The sequence below is a fragment of the Aphelocoma coerulescens genome, chromosome 3, assembly GCF_041296385.1.
Source record: "Aphelocoma coerulescens isolate FSJ_1873_10779 chromosome 3, UR_Acoe_1.0, whole genome shotgun sequence".
Classification (NCBI taxonomy): Eukaryota; Metazoa; Chordata; class Aves; order Passeriformes; family Corvidae; genus Aphelocoma; species Aphelocoma coerulescens.
Window position 1 is genome coordinate 13,553,111 of NC_091016.1, and position 19,868 is coordinate 13,572,978.

Here is a 19,868-nt window from a genome sequence, read left to right on the forward strand (position 1 = left end):
GCAGTCGGTGTGAGGGTGGCGGAGCCGGCGGCGTCCATCGGCTTCTTCTCCTCGCCGCTTCCCGGCAGCTGCTGCCGCTGCTCCCCGGCCTGTGGCTCGCAGCACCGGCCCGCCAGAGCCCTGCCGGCCGGAGGTGAGCGCTCTGAGGCTTCTTCCCTTGTCGTCCAGTCGGATCTATCGCCCTCCGTGCGGCCGTGAGGAGGCTGAGGCTGCCCCCTTCCCCCGCTCCCGGCCTGCCGGCGTGGGGTGCCTCTTCTGCCCGTTTCCTTCCTCCCTGGGGTGAGTATCGCGCTTGTCGCGACAGAGCCCCATCCGCGCGCTGCTACTGAAGGGGTGGGGGGCCTGCCCGGGGCCTGCCCCCTTCCTTCCTTCCTTCCTCGGGCTCCTTCCTCCCCTCCCCGCCGCCCTGCGCGCTTTGTACTGCGCCTCGCAGGGCTCCCTTGTTGTGGTTGGTTCTAAAATAATTCTCCATTCTTATTTTTTTTTCCCCCGGGGGTTTGGGAAGTTTTTTGTCTTCTTTTTTTTTTTGTCTTTCTTTTTTAATCTTTTTTTCCTTCCCACCCGCCCGGAGTTGGCCCCGCTCTGGGGCTGGATGTGCTGGGGAAGCTCTTTGTCATGGAGCGGCTGCTGAGCCGTCTGCCCTCGGGAAAAACATCACTTAAAAAAAAAAAAAAAAAAAGGAAAAAAAAAGTCGCTCAATACTTGAACACCAGGGTTCTGTTGAATTCGGGGGGTGGATTTTTTTTGGCGGCCGTGGCGGTGTATATATTTTTCGGGGGTAAGAACGAGCTCTCCCCCCGCCTCCCCCGCGAAGTCCATTGATCGCAGCCTCCCGTGCCGGAGCGCGGAATGGGAGCAGCACGCAGGCGGGTGACAACAAAACAAAGGGGGATTTTGTCTGGCTGTTGTTAACCTGAAAGATCTTGGTGGGAAAGCTTGCTTCTTTTTCTTTGGACTTTTAAAAATTTTTTTAAAACCCTAGCTCTTCCAAATTTGATGTTGTTTTACTCTGGAAAAATCCAGATGGGCGGTGGGTAAGTTGTGTCTTTAATTTTAAGCTTCTTGGGGGAATTGCAGGGTTTCTCTCCCATCTCCTCAGCTCTGGCTCTTTTGTGAGCAGCCCGCCGTCCAGCGCAACTTGTGTCCGGCTTTTCTTTTCACTCTTGTTTTCACCTAGTTAAATAATGCGTTTTCAGGAGGATCTAGTACGAAGGGGGCATTTCTGCCTGCAACAGCTGTAGAGAAGATATTCAAAAGGCAGGGGAGAGAAGGAGCAGTTGTGTTTTCAGCCGAATAATTTTCATCTCATAAAGGGTATATTTTGAAGCAGTTATGTTTTTATTACCAGAAGCATTTTTCTCCCCGCCCCCCCGCCCCCCCTTTGTTTTTGTTTTAACTGCCCCCTCAAAAACTGCAGCTACTTCACCTCTGCAAAATGCAGCTTCTGGAATACATGTGAGGAAAGAGCAGTCTGGCTTTAACGCTGGTGTTTCTGGCCTTAAAGGCCACCCCTTTTTTTTTTTTTTTTTTTTTTCCCTGGGACTCCTCTGCCGTGAAAAAACACTACTTGGCAAGGAAAATTACGAAGCCTTTCAGCTAGCTAGAAGCTGGCGCTTCTGCATCTGAAGGGCGATAGGTTTATTTCTTTTTCATTTTGAACGCGTATGGGGGGCGGGGGGAGACCCGGGGGAAAAAAAAGGCCATTTCCGGTTTCTGTTCAGCAGCGTTTCGAATTTTTTTTCCCACAAAGAAGCAGCCGGATGACCTGTTGATGATACGTCTTCGGTTGCTTTTTGTTCCAGAAGGCGCCTGTAGGTTAGTGGAGATGAACAGGCTGCCCAGATCTTCGTTTGCATGTGTTGTGTGGTCTGTGTGGCTTTGTAATGTTTTAGGCCGACAATTTTGGAGTGAGTAATGTAGAGCCAAAGTTCAGACCTCTGCACAGGACACCTCCCCCTTTCCTCTCCACCGCTGTCCTTCCCCTCAAGAAAAAGCATGGTTTGTTGAAAATTGAGCATTGGTAGTTGGAAAATTAGACTCTCTTAGTGCTGTGCAAGATCAGTGTCCTAACTCTTTGAAGTCGTGTGAATGGCCTGGCAGGAAGCTTTAGGAATGTATTTTGGTTGTATATAGGTTGCTACCGGGTACCTTAAGCTTCAGCATCTCCTATTTCAAATGAATTAAACATGTAGGAGCACCTACTGTTAACGCTGGGTAAAATCGTGTAACGTGTGCCTCATGAATGTTTCCGTTCTTACCAAATACTGGAATTTATTTCTCAACACAGCAGCTCACCGTGCTAGTGTTCATCTTGGAAATTTACACTCTGAGTAACTACTAGTATTTCAGTTAAAGTAGAACTTAACATACTACCTCTGCTACAACCATTTTGTATTTTGGTAGCTGTATTGGTTTCTATTAAGAAACCAGGCATGGCAAACAGGATCCTTTCACTTCAGCATTTATAGCTAGTGACTGTGTTTGTAGGTACAAAGTAGAGGATCATGTGCTTGTAGCCAGTGGTATTTAAAACTCTTATTCATTTGTAAGGAGCTAATTAGAACTATTTTTTGATATAAAATGTCTTTTCAGGCAGGAACTCTGGAATACAGGAAAGCAGAAAACCCAAAGCTTTTTGTAGATGCTAATCCATGCTCTGAGCTAAAAAAGGAAGAATGAGGGTGTTTCATGAGAAATCAGTCACCTTTAAGTGCATACTTGTAAGCGAAATTACACAGTTGATTAGCAATTCCTGCTGGGTGCCAGGAATTGGAGGTACTTGTTGCTGCCTGGTCACTGTGTGCCTTGCTGGTTAGATTGTAAAAGTTTTGACTGAACATCAGGATGAAAAAGTCCAGCTCTTTTGCCTCCTAGACATTCATTCCTTAATCTCCAGATTCACAAGCGTGCTGACAAACTGTCAAAGGAAGTGACAGCAAAGACATGGGATAGGAAGTAGGTCGAGTGCCGCTGAATGCTGCTGAGTTTCAGTGGAAAAAAAAAGCAAGCATGTTTCCATCTGATCTTGTTTCTGTTTCCTTTCAATCTACCGGTTAGCAGGATGCCCCAGGAAGTGTCATACTCCTACTGTAGTTCCCCAGTCCTACTGAAATTAATATTGCATCTCCAGTCAGGCCCAGTTAGCCTACTTGGATGAAGAGATTAATGGGGAAGAAGGTAAAACAGCAATTTAGTTATGAAAAATCATGTCAGCTGGGCAAAACTTAAGTGGCTCTGTGCCTCTCAGGAGGTGGTGGGCAGCTCGTGGGCTGGATTTGCCTGTCCATGTGCTGCTGTGGGCTCTCCACTTCGTGCTTGCAGGGGGGCTGGGGCAATAAGGTAGCATCATGGCACATTCTTTGTGGCCTTAATGTTTTGTAATGGATGTGGCCATTAATAGTTACAAGTGATTGTGTTTCTTGGATAAAATGTGTGAATGTATGTATTCAAAAGCCTGCCTTTCAAGTTAAAAAAGATGGAAGCTGTTTGTCCTGTTAGAAATCATCCTAAAACTTAAAAAAAAAAGCAAGCTCTACCTTGTTTCTGCCTTCTGCTAAAAGCAGTAAAAACTCTTTTGCAATAACTTGATTTGCAGAAAAATGACAGCCTTGCACTATGAGTATATTCTTTTACAAGTATCCTGTATTTATATTGGTTTGAAAAGAAACTTTTTCTTCAGGTAGGCAGAGGTTCCTGGGTGCTTTGCACGAGTGAGTGCACAGCTTATGGGCTGCCTAGGTGAGCCCTGTGCCATGGACTTCTTTTACTGACACATGTGACGTGATTTGGAGCACCAAATGTTCCTAGCTGCTCAAAGTGACCTTTCTGGAATAACCCTGTAGTGTGATGAGTGATTGTGAAATAGTTGACTGGAAGCTACAGGCTTTGCAGGAAAAAGCTATTGTCCTCTGCTAGCACCCTGTGCTGGAGGTAGGTGCTCATCAATGCCAATCCTGCTCCAGCAATGTCTCCTGGCTGGCGTGTGAGGTGGCATTTGGGGACGTGGGCTCAAGTGTGAACGAGTCAGCAGCTTGTTTGGTTGAGACTGAATGCAGTGCCTGGGTGAAAGTGTTTGGTTAAGGACTGATGGTATCCTCTGGAGGCTGCCATGCAGGAGCATGGCTCAGTGCATGAACAGGTAATAAAAGTTAATCTGCTGACCTTGGTTTTAATCCATGCTGCTGAATTTAATCACAGTGGCTTGAATGCCACCCATGGTACTTATGTAAATGCTGAATTTTGGGCTTGAATCTCATACTCAAAAGCAGAGTGGACTAAACCTTGCAGTGAATTTCTGGCTGTGGTTTCAGGATTGGGAGTATCCTATAATTTTACTCTTCTAATTAAAGCTATATTGCAGGTTTTAGATTAGGAGCAGTCAAAACCTCTTACTCTGGTCCAGTAATCATATTCTTGTCAGGAAGAGGATTTGTTCAATTCACACTCCCTTTCCTTGTTCACCTGTATATGTTATAGAAGACTTGGGATATGTGTCAAGGTTGGCTCAAAACACTTGATCTGCCTTGACGTTGGCTAGACAGCTATGCCAACCAGATATTTTTCTGTGCCAACCCTGTTTGTAGAAGTTCGTTGCATAAATGTGTTTTTAGAAGGGGGAAAAGCATTCCTTGTGAGAAGTTTTTTTAATAGTACAGAGATAATTGGGGCAGGGAGGTGCCAGTCTGGCTACATTATGGTGTGTATGTATGTGTGAACAGCAAGGAGGGTATTGAAAGGCTATAGTTAAAAAGACCCAAACCAGATTTTTAGAATATTTTTTTGATATTGTTAAGGGTAGTTGATAATATGGATAGCTTCTAGATAATGGTGTTTTGTGGATTGATTGAGGTTTTGAGTGAATGGGATATATAGAAAAATACTGTGTGGGTACTTGCAGGTTATGGGTTTGGAGTAAGTTAATCAGGTAGGATTCTCTGGGGGATAGTTTGTTGGAGCTAGGACTTGAAGATACAAAACAGCAAACAAACAAAACAAAACAAAAAAACAACCCAAAGCAACCAAAATCCAGAAAAATAATAAAACACAAATCCCTTCCTAGCCAGAATTTTCTTTTAAGTAGACCACCATCAATGGTTTTTTTCCTTCTATTGCCAGTTGATTCATCTGTCTGGATGTACTTAGCTGCTTGTATTTCAAGTTTCTAATGTTTCTGTAACTATGTAACCCTTTGGGCTTCATTACAAATGCTTACAAATACTCTTTTCTGAGCTGGCATACCTATTTTCCTTATTACATGGGCAAGGTAGGGAATAGAGATTGAATTTGAGGGCACTGATTTGGTTTTTGTTGAAAAGGCTGTTAAGATTTGACACTGATGGAGCTCAAGGCCTGCAAGAATTTGTGAAGGCATAGTGAGAACAAACTTGGTGATGTGGTTTGTACATCTCACACTGTCCTGCTTGTCTCTTCAGTGTTTCTGCTTAATTGTCTGAACTGTGCAGTGAGCAACAGGAAAGTCACAGCTGTTGAGTTAGTTTGTCCCTGCCAGCTTATCCCCATGGATGATAACCCCTTGATCTGGGCTGAAAACACTAATGGCTTCATTGTTTTTTGGGTCAGGGCAGTCAAACTGACATCTCTGGGTTAGATCTAGCTCAAAACATTTCAACCAGCCAGTCATCTTTGCCCAGGAATTGATCTGTCTGGAACAGCTTGCGAGGCACCCAGGTGGAACTGTGAGCTTTTGGAAAGGGAGCTCGTGTGCCTGTGTAGCCTGCACATATGGCCTTACACTGTAAGACAAGGTTTAACTAGTCACAAAGTTAGGCTTAGGGTTCCATATGTTCGTAGTTCCTTTCCTTGAGTCAAGATCATGCCTTTCCGACAGGTCTGCCCCAAAGTGCCCACTTTCTCTGCTCCCAGGTCCTTCTGCTTTTAACAGTCTAGCAGTATTAAACAGTAAAGACTAGATTTTTAAAATCATACAAGCTCAAGTACTGCATCTGTATTTTCTTTGTCCTAAGACAAATTATTCACGTTAAATGATAAAAGTGGTCCCTGAAGAATTTCCACTAAGAAATCTCAAGGCTCCTCTTCTCTTTAAGTGTTAATATATATACTGAGATTTTTGTCTTGTGCTACCTTGATATCTTTTCCACTTATCTGAAGCAGTTGTAGTTCCATACAATATTTTTACAAGAATAATTATCGCCTTAATTGTGGTTTAACACAAGTTTCAACAGGGAAAGTGATCCTTATGTCAGATCATGGAGCTGAACTCTTTATTTGGTATGAGGCTAGGGGTAAAAATGCAAAATGCATCATACGTGGAGGCTTACTGTAAGTAATTTACTTACTTCTAAAGAACTTGTTGCTCATTTTCCTTCTTTAGTGCCCCTCTTGGGATAAACTGCTATATTCTAAAAATGTCAGTTGTCTCATTTCCCACTAATTATTTTTCTTTGTTTGGCTTTGTTTACTTTTTTCCTGAGCCACTTCAAATACTCTGAGGAGTGCTCAATGTGGAAGAAAGTAAATGCAGGCAGATATTAGAGTTGCTGTGTTTAGATTGCTGTTGTATTTTAAGGTTAGCAGAAGATAACTTTGAACTTCTGTGCTGCAGTGCAAGAGAGTAAAGTGGCTGCAACCCTTATTAATATTGGAGGTAGGGTATGTGCTCCCTCTTGGATTTGGATCTGACTCCTTTTTGCTGGGTAACTGCAGTCTTTTGAATTTAGGAAAGAAAATGGAACGTGCTAACAAATCTTCTGATAGAAACTGGGAGAGTTCCTCCTGTATAGGAAACCCGAGTAGTTGACTTAATATTTGAGAAGCCAGAGTTACAGACTGTTCAGTCAATACTGCTGTTTTCATCTTCGTGATCAAGCTTTCATGGTAATTAGGTTTCAGATTTAGGATGCTGCTTTCAGAAGTCCACAAAAAACTGTATCATGCCCGCAAGTGGCATGAGCACGTTGTCTGTGCAGTTGTGTAGTTACAGTGCAGAAGATAAGAGTCAAACTATAAAATAAGTCGTTGTGGTAACACCTAATTTCAACACCTGCTAGTTGGGGGGGTATTTATTTAATGTACTTTCAATAAAGAGCTGGGAGAGAACCAGCTCAAATGGCCTGAAACTTAGAGACAGTTGGTTAAAAACTGCTTTTTAACAGGACAAAGGTCTAACAATTTTTCAGTTTGGTAATGCAGAGAACCAGAAGGCCCAAGAGCAGACACTTAATGTTTCATTTGTTCTTTTTTTCTCATGTCATAATGTTGAGGCAAATTTGTGATGGTAGTGCTGACACTTCAGATAAAGATTGCTTCCTGCTCCAGTCTGCTGTCCTTGTACCTCTTAGAGTTACAAGATTGTGTTTTAATATACATACATACATACATATAGATAGATATACATATCATATATATTTATAACTGCGCTTTGTACCCTGGGAGTAGCAGACCAAGCTTTAGACAAATTACATTGTAATGCATATTAGTCTGAAGACAGTTGATCACCCCTTTGTGCTTAGATGGCTTTCATGGCCAAGTCATCATCTCTTGATTCCTGTGGTAGGTGGATCCATCATACTGGATCTTTGGTTTGTTTGTTTGTTTTTTTTTAATAATAAGGTAATTACTATGATGCTGGTAGCCCACATCAGTTGTGTTAGTATTTATTAGGTGCTGCATTTGGTGGATGTGAACTATCATTCCAGTTGAGCTTTCCCTTTTGGTGCAGGTGAACTGTTGCCTGCTGGGTGAGGTTTCTGTAAACTGCTCAAGGTTATTCCTAAGGGCTGGAGTGCACCATGATGAGGGTAACAGCTTGGTGGGGTTTTTTCTCTTGTCTTTTTTAAAAGAAGTGATGTATTACTGTACTGAGACTATCAGCCACCTGCTGAAATTGAGGAACTCAACTTGATCATGCAGGCAAGTAAATGCACAAATAGCTTTTATTTTTATCCTTTTTTTTTTCTTGCACGTGTGCATATATATACAGTCAGTACTGTGGCTAGTATTTTAGCTTTGTCAGAGGGTTTCTGAGGAGCAGATGTGAACATAGGGTAGGTTCTTGTACCTCTCACTGCTGGCTGAGAAAGGTCAGTGTGCTCTAGTAGAAAGTGTGGGCTTGTAAGCCATTTGTGACTTAGATACAGCAACTACTTTTGAATTTCTATGCCGATATATATAGGCTATTTAATTTTTTTCCTCACTGAAATAAGCATTCATATATCCCTCTTCTGAGATATACATAGGCAGCAAGAGGAGCCTCTGCCTCAAGAGGGGAAGTGTTACAAGAATTTTTGCTGCCTTTCCCTTACTCTCCAACTTTGGGGAGGGACTTGTTCAAGTTGCCAGTTTCTAAACAGGAGCAGAGAGAGGAGCCTGATCCAAAAGGTGAGGGAAGAGTTAACGCTTACTTTAAAGCCAAGAGAGACCAGTCATAGGGAGAAGTGAACATTATCATTTTAATAATCACGTGTCTGGTGTCTTTCAGTCTCTTGGAGTCCACAATAGCAAGTAGTGTAGACATTCTGCTATTATTTTACAGCTATTAGTGAGGAGGAGTAACAGTCAGATTTATCTGGCTGCTTTATATATTTCAAAACCTCAATCACCAAGAAATAACAGCTTTAAAGATTCAGACAGTGCTTGGCTGACATGTAGAGTGAGATGGCATGAGAAGTTTCTTGCCTGACTTTGGGCTGGTGTCAAGTGTAGCATTGCCTATTTCCTCTTCTCTTGCTGCTCCAGTTTCCCAAGGCGGGGCTGCGACTGAAACTAACAAAGCTGGAATTGTGCTTCACTCTCCTGTTCAACTAGAAAGGAGTGCAGGATATAGGAGATGGCAGGGAGAGGAACCTTTGTGCTGGGATGGTGGATGACATCTCCAAAGCCCCAGATGGATGTTAGGCTTGTCTCTTGTTTTTTGTCCTTATTTTAAAAAAGGTAAGGAACTCACAGGTTGTTGATGCTTAATTTGTTAATGTTTGGAGGCTGCTACGGAAATGCAAATAACTATTCAGTTACTAATCAAACCTTGCTCTGCTTTGAGACATGTAAACTGATGGAGTACCAACAAATGTGAAGGTGAGTGAAAAAAATGATAGTGCAGCGTGAGTTGCCTGAGTTCAGGCTTCTCATTTTTCTTCTGCTTTCACTGTGTCAGATGTTTAGAAGTGTCAACATGACTGAGAACTAGGTAGAGAGCTTACATGAGGCACAAGCCTGATGCTGAGCAGGAAAGCGCAGTGTTTTGGAATGTGGGGAGGTCTAACATCTGTTTGTAACCTTTTGTTACAAGTGGAAGGGATTATAGAATGACAAATGGTGATTCTCTGCCAATGGGCATGTGTTCCATTCAGCATTGCACAAAGCACACCAATTAGATTTAGTACAAATGTTCCCTCAGAAAGATCACCTTGATTTAATTTTTTTTCAGATGCATAAAGTAGAAATTAACTAAGGCTCTCTGTTTGTTCTTTAAAGACTAGCTCTTGGCAGACATTGTCCACAAGTACTTCATGTTCCATTGGGCTTATGCCAAATTTAATGTACCGTGTGTACTGAAAGCATCAAAAACAGGCTTACTTTAATTTTAGATTTTACAGCTACTATTATTGATTTTTCTTAGAGCTGTTCCATCCAATATGCTATCATGTTATTTTTTTCCCCTGCAGGAGTTTGGGGAAGGATCATGACAGTCTTTATTTCTGTGGCTGGGGACTGTTTATGTGACTGAGAGCTGTAGATCAGACATCCCTGCAGTGGCCAAACTCTCCATTTGTAGAAGCTAAATCAGCACACTGCATTATTTGTGAACTCTTTGCTTTAATACTGACTGGTATGTTGCGACTGAGGGCAGTGTTAACAGAGTCTGTCAACCGTCTTTCAAGAAACTTGATTTTTATAAAATCCTGAGACAGGAAGCTGAACATACCAAAAATTGTGAACTTTGATTCTTCAGCACTACCATACTGTGTGAATAGGAAGAAGCCTGATAGAAAGACCTTGGATTCCAAAGAGACAAAAAAGGGAAGAGGTAGGGGAGAGAAGCAGAGCACAAGTAGGAGTTATGGTAAGTAGACAAAGAGAGGAAGGAAATAACTGAGGGAAAGAATAGGATATAGTGCAAAACTGCCAACCAACGTGGGCTGGAGCATTTGTAATGCTGCAGTCCTCAGGTCTGCTGATCCCTGCCTGACAGCTGTGTCTGCTGGCCTCAGATTTTGGCTGTTCATCTTTTATTTTCAACCCTCAAGGCCAAGTAGCTGTGCATAAGCATGGCTTCTGGCCAGGTGGCTCATAGCACTCAGAGTGGAACAGGATTCCCTTCCATTGTGTTGATGTGGAGCAGCATGGCATTCGGTGGGGCCTGGGTTTTCCCTTTCACTTCTTCTGCTGAGGCTGCTTTTATTAAATGACAGTCTGTTTTGGTTTCTGCTTTGCAACTTCAACAACTCCAGCAGAGGGTAAAGTCGCTCAGTGCTTCAAAGACCTAAGTAGATAGTCTGTCTCTTGATAGAGAGAGACATAAAATCCCAATGACTTCTACATTCCCTGTTAATAGTAATCATTATAGTTAAAGTGTGTGGGAATTCCTAGTTTGTATTGTAAGCTTAACCCTGGCAGCTGGTGGTTTTTCTTAGGTCTCCTCTTTTGCTGAAGTGCTAAGCATGGTTTTAAGTTGGGTGTCTAGTTCTCAGCCATGGTTTATACTTCAGACTTTACTCCATCTCTAAGATGCTGATTAATCTTTGGAACTGTTACTTAAGCTTTGACAACCTTCAGATATTACCTCACGATCTTCAGAGACTGTATTTTGTGACCTACACCTGTCTTCTTATTGCACTCCATGTACTGGAGTCTCTTTTGGGGCCTGTTCAGTTTCTGCAGGTTATCTTTGCCAGGCAGGGTCAGAAGATGCTTTCCCAGCATGCCACCAAGTCATCAATTGAGAAGAATTATTGGTGGAAGAGTTTTTCAACTGGACAATAACCTGTATTAATGTTGGTGTACCCCAGGTTTTATTGTAGCAACTGATGATGGTAACTTGCAGTAATGAGAACAGACAAAATACTGCCCTGTGAAGAAATGTACAGGAAATGACTAAGCCTTGATGAAGACAGAACTATGGGTTGTTCCAAGTGTGTTTTTGTAACTGAGACATGATTTTAATTTTTTCATTTATTGCTGTTACTGTGCTTGTTTTCAAGCTTAATTTTAAGACATCCTTCATATAAGCTTAGTTTTAACTCAGTATGCATGCTAATAAGACTACTGCTGTACTAAGCAGTCTTTTACTGATGAATATAGCTTCTGTTACCTAAAAGAACAAAATAAGTTGAATAGAAGAGCAAGTATACAGAAAACAAAATTAGCTCTAGTTGAAAATGGGAGTAGTTAAGTTTCCTTGTTTTTCAAGATTTAACACAGCTTTTAAGTACTGCTCAGAAATACATTCTTATTTCCTGTTATCTCACTATTAGTTAGTCCATGCATTTAAAAATACATAGTTTTACTGTTTTCCTGGAAATGAACACAGTCATATGGAAGGTGGTCCCAACTCTTTGTTCCTGTCATCTGTTCAGGTGCACTCTGCACTGAGTAAATCCCAGTTGAGAAACAGTTTGGAGCATGGATCTGTGGAAATCATGGTTGTGGAGAACCTTGTGCCATGTAACTGCCACGCCACAGGCAGGCCTGCTGCTTTTGCAGGCAGCAGTGGTTTATGCCACCTTAAAATTGTTTAACTGCAGAATGTGTTCCTCCTAATCATTAACAACTAAATTCAGGCAATCTTGCTGTGATACAAATAGGTGATAAATAATAGCTCTGTGATGCAGGGCTTCAGTCTTTGCATGCAAAGCTCATGCCTCTCTGCTAGTGGCCAGGTTTGTCAACGAAGAGAAGAATTTGGAAGGGAACTCTGGAGTTCACCTGGTCCAGGTGTCCTTACTCTAAGTAGTTTAAAGTTAAAGCCAGCCCTTTCAGCCCTCTTATTTTGCAGGGTTTTGGATTACACACAGCCAGGGTGTCTGCTGACAGCGCTTGTCTAATGCTTACCTGCAACTGGCAGTCTTCTGTAAATGTAAAACTATGACTTATCCAGTATAATGCCAGAACATATTCTTAAATTTCAGTAAATCCTGAGTGCACCAACTGGCAACTGAATTCCCTGAATAATTTGGAAGAAGTGAGCATTTGAGTTGCTTTGCACTAGAAGTATTGACTGGAGAGAATGGTATATGCTGTGGCCAAAGACACGTTTGTTCAGTAGACACTGAGCTAACCTCTACAAAACCATTCTTTACAGTGGCTGTGAGTGAGAGGTAGATCTCCTACCTGTGCCTCTGCCAGCCGACAGTTCTCAATTGCTGATGCTCCCTGTTGGTGCTGATGTGGTCTCACTCTGGCTTTCTCTCGCAGTGTTGAAAATCGTTGTCCTGTCTGCACTAGCAGCTAACTGATCTCAGCTCATTGTTGACAGCCACCATCATCAACAGGTCCCTTTCCCTCTGCGCGTGAGGCTTTTGATTATGTATCGTAAATCCAAGTGGAAGTGCGGTTACAATCTCGAGGTGCTTGGACATGGTGAGTTTTCATCTACACAGTTGTTCTACAAGAACAAACTTTTTTACTTGCAAATGAACTTCTTTTCAAATTTTTCGTCTGGAGAATTCAGTAACTACTTCTACGGTTCCTTTCAAATAAAGCTTTTATTTACCTCTGGAAGATTTTGATTGAGATTAGCTGCTAAAAATAAAAGTGTAGAACAATACAAACTATTTCTATTGTCTTGCTGCAACTATCTGTGAAGGTATTTGTTCTCTAATCACTATCTTTTTAAGGAATACATGGAAGAGAATGCTTTAAGTAGTTCATTGGACAGTATCTCTCTACAGCAACCACTCACAGCTTTTATAAAAATGCAGAGTATTATATTAGCGAGATGCCTTCTAAACGGTACCAATTTTACTTTCTCGTGCCCTAATGTTTGATTTCTAGCTAAGGTTATTTCCAGAGGCTCTGATACAGTATTTACTGCCTGCTGAGAGTGATGCCTTCTCCATTTCATTTCCCTGGCCTGTGCACACACATAGCTCCCCCTCCCCAGATCTGAGCTATGCAGTCCTTGGCCTGTCTTTACTTCAGACCTGCTGACCAGAGTTTTTCCATGAGCTGAGTTTTCTCACTAACTCAAGAGAAACAAATTAATTGTGGGAGTTTCCTAAGAGGTTCAGGGAGCTGTGCCTTAAGTTTTGTTATTAGACTGACTATATATCCTTCTGATGTGGTAGGCTTAAAATTCTTGCATTGCTTTCTGTAGCTTTGCCTGTGAATATATCTGTGGCTTGTTCTTTTTCCTTAGCTGTCTGGTTGGAGGACAACAGCTGCTGCCTCCTCTCAGTATTGCTTGAACCAACTCACAATATGCTGTTGTGAGAATATCAACTTTACCTTGCTTAGACCAGTTTTCAAGTGGAGTTAATGTACTAGTGAAATTGAGAGTACAACCTCAAGTACAAAGGGTGTGATTAATAGTGAGAGGACTTTTGGCATGTAACTTTGAAAATGTTTATGGTTTTATTTTACATCTCAGGGGATTGGAGCAAATAGGCATGAGATGCTAATCATAATAATGTTTTTCATGATCAAAGCTATCAGCACTTCAGTGGCTGCTGTTTCTGTTTCAACTGCCAAAGTCCCAAAACTAGCTATGAGCAGTCAGCATTGGTGGTTAACAGCCTGAAACATTTTAGGTATGGGAAATACCACTTCATTATTTCACATGAGTTTGCTGACTTGAATTTGTGCTTCATATTTATTTTAGTTTCTGATCAGCCCTGTATTCCACTGTGCCTCTCGATTCTTCTGTCAAGTTTCTTTCATGAGTGAATTCTTAGTCCAAAATTCCTTAACTCTGCAAGTGTCTTTCAAAGGGAAGTTCAACAGATAATGCAGTATGGTGTAGAGCTTTTAAAATAATGTAGGTGTTAGAACATAAACTTGAGAGTTTTGTTGGAAAATGCATTAGGAAGAGGTTTCTATCTAATGAAACATGGTGGGTCAGAGAGGACTTGCTGTGTTCGAGTACTAGTATATAGGCCAAAAACACTTGGAAAAATTCTAAAGGAGTTGTGAAACAAAGTTGAAGCTGGTGGCTTGAGAAGCTGGAGGGTAGCTGGCATTTAAGTGCTTCATCCCTTCAGAGAAACAGTAGACAACTAAATACTGTAACTGACAGTGAACATTGTCTCTGACAGCATTGTAATTATTTTGAAGGTCTGGGGCTTATCCAGAATCAGAGAGGTGAATTAAATTACATGTCCCGCCAAGATTTGCTCTAGTACAGTCTTGCACAGGTAGGCTGATAGTGATCTTGCTTATGCTGCTGAATTCAGTTGCCTTCAGTGCAGCTGAATCCTTACTTACACCTGCATAGTTGAGCTCAAGAATCAGGTTTGGTGAAGTGACCTCGTAGATGGAGGAAAACAGAACATGGGCTTCAATTTTTTTTGGCACACTATGCTTAGAAACAAAGTCCTGCTTCTCAGTACAACTGATCATCTGCTAATCAGATGAGCTCCAAATCTCAGTTTTATTTTTGTGAAACATTGGGAAGGTTTAATATAGTAATAGAAAGAGAGAACTAAGTCTGCTGCTTCGTTACTGTGCCAGGAAATAATCCTTCCTCCCTGACCGGTACCTTAGCTGTTCCAGCCATGGCATGATGTAGTTTTATTTTTTTAACAATGGCTTTATTTAGATTATCCTTTTAACTAATGGTTTTGGCATGCTTTAAAAAGACCCTTAAGGAAGAGGATCTTGTTGCAGAATTCCAATCTGGGCTAAACTTACAGGCTGCAAGTATTTTTACTTTTTAAAATTTAATTAGATATTTTTCATTTGTGCCACACTAAAAACCATCTTTGGAGCATGTTCAGTTTGCAGGCATTTACCTGAAAGGCTGAAGTTCTGTCAAAGGATTCAGTCTTCTGTACACTGGAGCTGGTTTAGATTACTCTGTGCATTTGTGGTCAAAAAGAGATTTCATGTTGCTTTTGATTCACAAGAAAGCTTTTCTTATGATCTTTGATTTCAGTTGGCTGCCACTTCACTGGGAGTTTTGATTGTAATATTTCCATGCCCCTTTGTGTTAGGCCTTCTGTTATCTTTGCTTAACTTTTGTATTCTGGACCTTTTTTTTGCCAGTAAAGATAAGTCTTGCTGCTTCAGTATATACAGTCACAGTGGTATTGTTTTGGGGGTGAGAATTGCAGCCTTTCTTTTTCTTACACAATTTTTGGTTTAGGTAGACTTCTCTATTAGAAGTTAAGGAATAAGCACTATGCTATGTCTTCGTAAACAAAGACATTTATTTAAATGTATTAATAAAATAATTAGTAAGTAACATGTGAGGATGTTGGGATGGAAATCACATTTATTATGATTATTAACCTTCTCATATTGCTGAATGGGGGAGGATGACTGGAAAAGACAGGCTTAGCTATGAAAAGAAATCCAGTAATTCCTAAACTCACACCCCTTCATGTTAGGCTCAGACCTGTTTTTAAAAAGAAGGACCTAGAACAAGTAAAACATGTAGTTAGTCCTGCAGCTGAACTTTTGTAGTGCAGTCAATATGAAGATGCTTAGTTGTAAGTTTTAATACCAGAAGCAGTAAAATACAGCTCTCTGTCACAAAACTGGGAGTGTGCAGTTGTTCCCAAAAGTGGTGCTTTGCTCCACAGGCACCGAGCTCTAACTCACGGTTCTTGTTGGGCAGGTTTCAGGACTGAAGCTGTGTCAACAGCTACACGTCTGCATTTTGGCTATAATGTTTACCTCAGTCTTTTAAGTAATTGAAAAAAGTGTATCTAATTTCTGATATGAGAGAGCTACTATAACTGTTAGATTTTAGATATACAGCTATTTAACTTTCATTATATCTAAAGTTACCGGTTCTTTCCCCCCATGGTATTAAACTATACTTTCAAAATAAAGAGCTTAGGCCACACATTGGTTTTAAAGTGAAAACTTTTATAGAAAATAGGGGGTTTTGTGCTTACCTGTTTTTCTTGTTGTTGGGTTTTTAAAAATTTTTCTGCAATTTAAATGAAGTGCCTCCCTTCTAACAAGGAAAAAAGCCTCAGTTTGGAAGTGGTTACTAAAAGATAAATTTTGCCTCAAAAACTAATAAAATTATTGGAACTGATATACTCCTCATGTTGGTTTTGTAACACTGTATAGTGCTGATAACATTTCAGAGTAGGTGACCTTGCATCTTTTTGTCCTAGCAGTCATGTTTACACGCAAGGAATACCTATTATAAAAGGGGGAGGGCAAGCTTCTGACAGTGCTGTATTTATTGGTATGGTTCAAAGTTTATTCTGGGGACATGTAATCCACACACTTCCATCAGTGGAATGCTAAAAGTACAGAATGACTTCAGTGTTTTAAAAAGTTTAAGTACAACAGTGGCTGCTAAGCCAAATAAAGTGTTTCCTTTATGTTTAGAGAATATCTATTCTACAGCTGGGGTTGATGCTGTTGGAGTGACACTGAGCATGCTTGACAATTTGTTCTGCCACTAAGTTGCATTGAGGCAACACACAGTGAGTGCTAAAGGCAGTGCTGATGATCAGCCTTGACAGACTCGTAGCTTTCATCAAAACTCGCCTGACACTTCATAAAGTCATACTGGGTGTCTAGTGTCATATTGGCTCCAATGACTTTGCCATACTTCAGGTTCTTTAGTTCTTTTAGTAATGTCTGTTGAATAGTTAATTACATAAATGGTATTCCGTAAATGTTTGAGGGTTTTTTGGTTGTTTTGTTTTACTTTGAGTTTGCATTGGTCCAGAAGCTTGAATGAGTCAGACATCTCTGCTGAATCTGGGTAGTGACTTCTTAACATGTGTCAAGGTTGCCCATGACAGTTTGTACCCTTGGAGCCTTCTGCTCTGCAAAGGGATGGCCTGACTGGAGACATCCTTAAACATAAGAGAACTGATGACAAGCAGCAAATTGAATGTGTGTGGATGCTAAAAAGCTAGGAGCAGAGGAATTTTCCAGCTGCTGAAGCATTCTGTGAAGTTTTCCTTTCTCATACAGCTAGCTGAGAAACAGTGAAGATGGTTTTGTAAACTAATTCTCTATCTCTGCACCTGGGGTTTGTTTTCCAATCTTGTTTTGGTATATTGGAAAATATATTTTGAATGGGTGTTAGAGAACCTCAGCCAATCCTTCTAAGGGGTGGTTGGTCGAAGGACCAATGACCTCCTACCACTCTTGTGGACCACGTTATATAAACCAGTTTATAATTAATTAAATAGAGTTATTCTCCTGACTTGAATCGTGTCGTTCTTCTCGTCATTCTCGGTACAACAGCAACATACGTGAGCAGGGCTTCTACAAACCTTTATGAATAGGTGTGAGTGAGGCACTGCTGAGCTCAGCCTGAGTAACTTTGCAATTTGAAGCAATGTTCATAAACAGTGTCAGTCCAGAGAGGGCCAATCTAGCCCTAAAAACTTGCAAAGATCACTTCTGAAGAGCCAGATTTCTTGGAATGAATCGGTCTGCACTGAATGGCTGAATGGAAAGGGGCAACTGAAATGGCTCCTCCTGACTAGATTGTTACTGTTAACTTTGCTGTACTAGAAAAACAGGGCCCCGAAGGTTTCTGTGGTAGGCACAGATGTACTTGAAGATACCCACACAGGGCACACCATGGGTTAAAGTGGAGGCTTCTCTTAATCTCTTTCCCAAGGTTCAGAAAGGAAGAAATCTGTACCACATTAACCAGTCAATGTGGTTAATAAATAAGTGATGCTGTAAATCATGTGAAATTTATTTCCAAACTCTCTAAAGTACTACTGTGTTCTGAATCGTCTGGTACTGTTCAAAAATCACTTTGTTGTGGTGCTGTCACAACTGCCCTTTTTTTGTGGCTGTATGCTCTTTTCAATGTATTTGCCCAACAGTGTTTCCCATTTCCTGAACGGAAAAATTCTTTTTTGAGAGAAAACAAGTAATTCTTTGCACAAAGCCTGCCTCCCAAAGCATACAGGTACAAAGTGCAAAGTAGAGGTCAGTGCTAGAAGTGAGTCTGCAAGTGTGAAGATACTTCTGTGTGTCAGAAAAATGCCCAAATGAGAAAGAAATGTAGATTTTATTTCATGCTTGTGTTAGTTCAAATCTAGCTCCATCTTTAACTGTTCAACTCCTTTTTTTGCTTTGGAAGCTTCTCCAGGTAGCTTTGAAATATGAGCTGGTAAGTACAGAGAGCCAGAGTCCTGGCCAATATGGAGCTTTGGGCATGGCTTTTTGTTTGTTTTGGGCTTTTTTTTTCAGAAGAAATTGTTGAGCTGTTTTGCTTGAACATTTTATGTCAAGTAAGTAAACTAGCTTTAGTTGATGAGAAATACACTGAACTTGTGTTCTCAAACCTCAATTTTAAGAGTCTTAGTTTCTAGGCCAAATTTTGAAGGTTTATATTCACACAGAATTCTGCTGTGGAATTCTTGTGGCTCAAGAAAGAACTTTTTTGTCTTCGGGAACACTTTCTTTGCTGGTAGAATTACAAAGAGTCAAAAGTGCTGCCTTGCTAATGTAATTGCATTAGTTTGTAATGTGATGTAGCATCATTGAAAATGCTGGGGCAGTCCATGAAACTACAGCTGAACATTTTAACACTGCCTCACAATGGGTGCATCACTTTGGCAGTTGCTGGAAAAATGTTCTGCCACAGTGCCTGTCACTATCCCTGTACTCCACCAATCTAAAATTACTTTTGTCTTCATCTGCTGAATTTTGTCTGACATATGCTGAGTAGACAAAAGCAATACAGATTTCAAATGCATGGCTTTTTTGAAAACCAACAGGCCACTCAGTCTCAAAATGCCTTTGCTTATCTTCGATGACCCACACTCTAGGGAATATTTCTTCTTGCGGTTGTAACTGAAGGCTGTACTAACCTAAAGCTGCCATATTGAGCTAGATACTTTCCCTTATTTGAAGGTAATATTTTTCTGTGGACATAGAAAATTGAAAATTTAAACTAGTGGCAACCTTCAAAACCTGCAACTGTAAGTCAAATGTTAAACATAATGATTTCCTTCAGTCTTAATTAAAACTGGACCATATGGTCAGACCAAAGTCCCTTGGGTCCCTATAGAAATAGTACAGCTCCATCTCCATGGCTGAGATATTCTGTCCTGGGCTTTTTTTGGTGGGAATATATTTGGCACAATAATACCAAACATTGCGTGTGACAAGAGCCAAGAGTACCTACCAGTTTTCCCTTGTACCTCTAAAGAAGTAACTGTGCTTCTGTCTCAACCAAGGAGCAGAATTTAGGGATGGCATCTCTAGCACTGAATTGTTACTGTTTGGGAATGACCTTTTTGTTGTTAGGTGTTAGTGCCTGCGCAGAGGTAAAGTGCAACTGCCTGTTTATTTTTATAAGCAGTAAACCTCTTACCCAAATTGGATTAGAAGTGTAGGAAGTAACGTATTGTACCTGTCTAGATATGCCAAATCATGCATTTCCCATGGGATTAGAAAGGAAAGAAAAAGATCTGATTGACTGGCATGGGATTCTTTTCTCTGAGCAGTTACAAACTGAACAGGCAGGTGGTCTAACATGAGAAGGTTTTGGAACTGTCCTGTTTGAATTGCTGGCTGTAGGAGGTGGCGCACATGGGAACTAAAGTGTGCAAAAAGTTAGTTTTGTGTTTATGGATAAATACAACTTGTATTAGCATAAAAGTTGGTTCACCTTAGTTTTTAAGGGGCAGCTTTTAATGTATCTGGACATATTTCTGTATACCACTATTAGGAGCCTATTGCATGTGACAAGTAATCAATTCTTGTTCTCTTGAGTTACTGCCTAAAGTAAC

The 19,868-nt window shown here is 41.0% G+C and overlaps 1 protein-coding gene across 3 annotated transcripts in view; it reads left to right on the forward strand.

Moving 5' to 3' along the window:
• The window catches only part of PELI1 (pellino E3 ubiquitin protein ligase 1), a 43,676-nt gene continuing 23,808 nt past the window's right edge, over positions 1-19,868 (forward strand). The window contains exon 1 of one of the 3 annotated variants that reach the window (XM_069009092.1): positions 1-133. Coding sequence is in view for 1 of the 3 variants with exons in the window: in XM_069009089.1 (XP_068865190.1) it covers positions 12,501-12,555 (55 nt within the window). In the remaining 2 variants the exon portion in view is untranslated. Of the gene's footprint in view, positions 280-12,390; positions 12,556-19,868 lie in introns of those variants that run through there. The other 2 variants (XM_069009090.1, XM_069009089.1) reach the window with 2 other exon arrangements.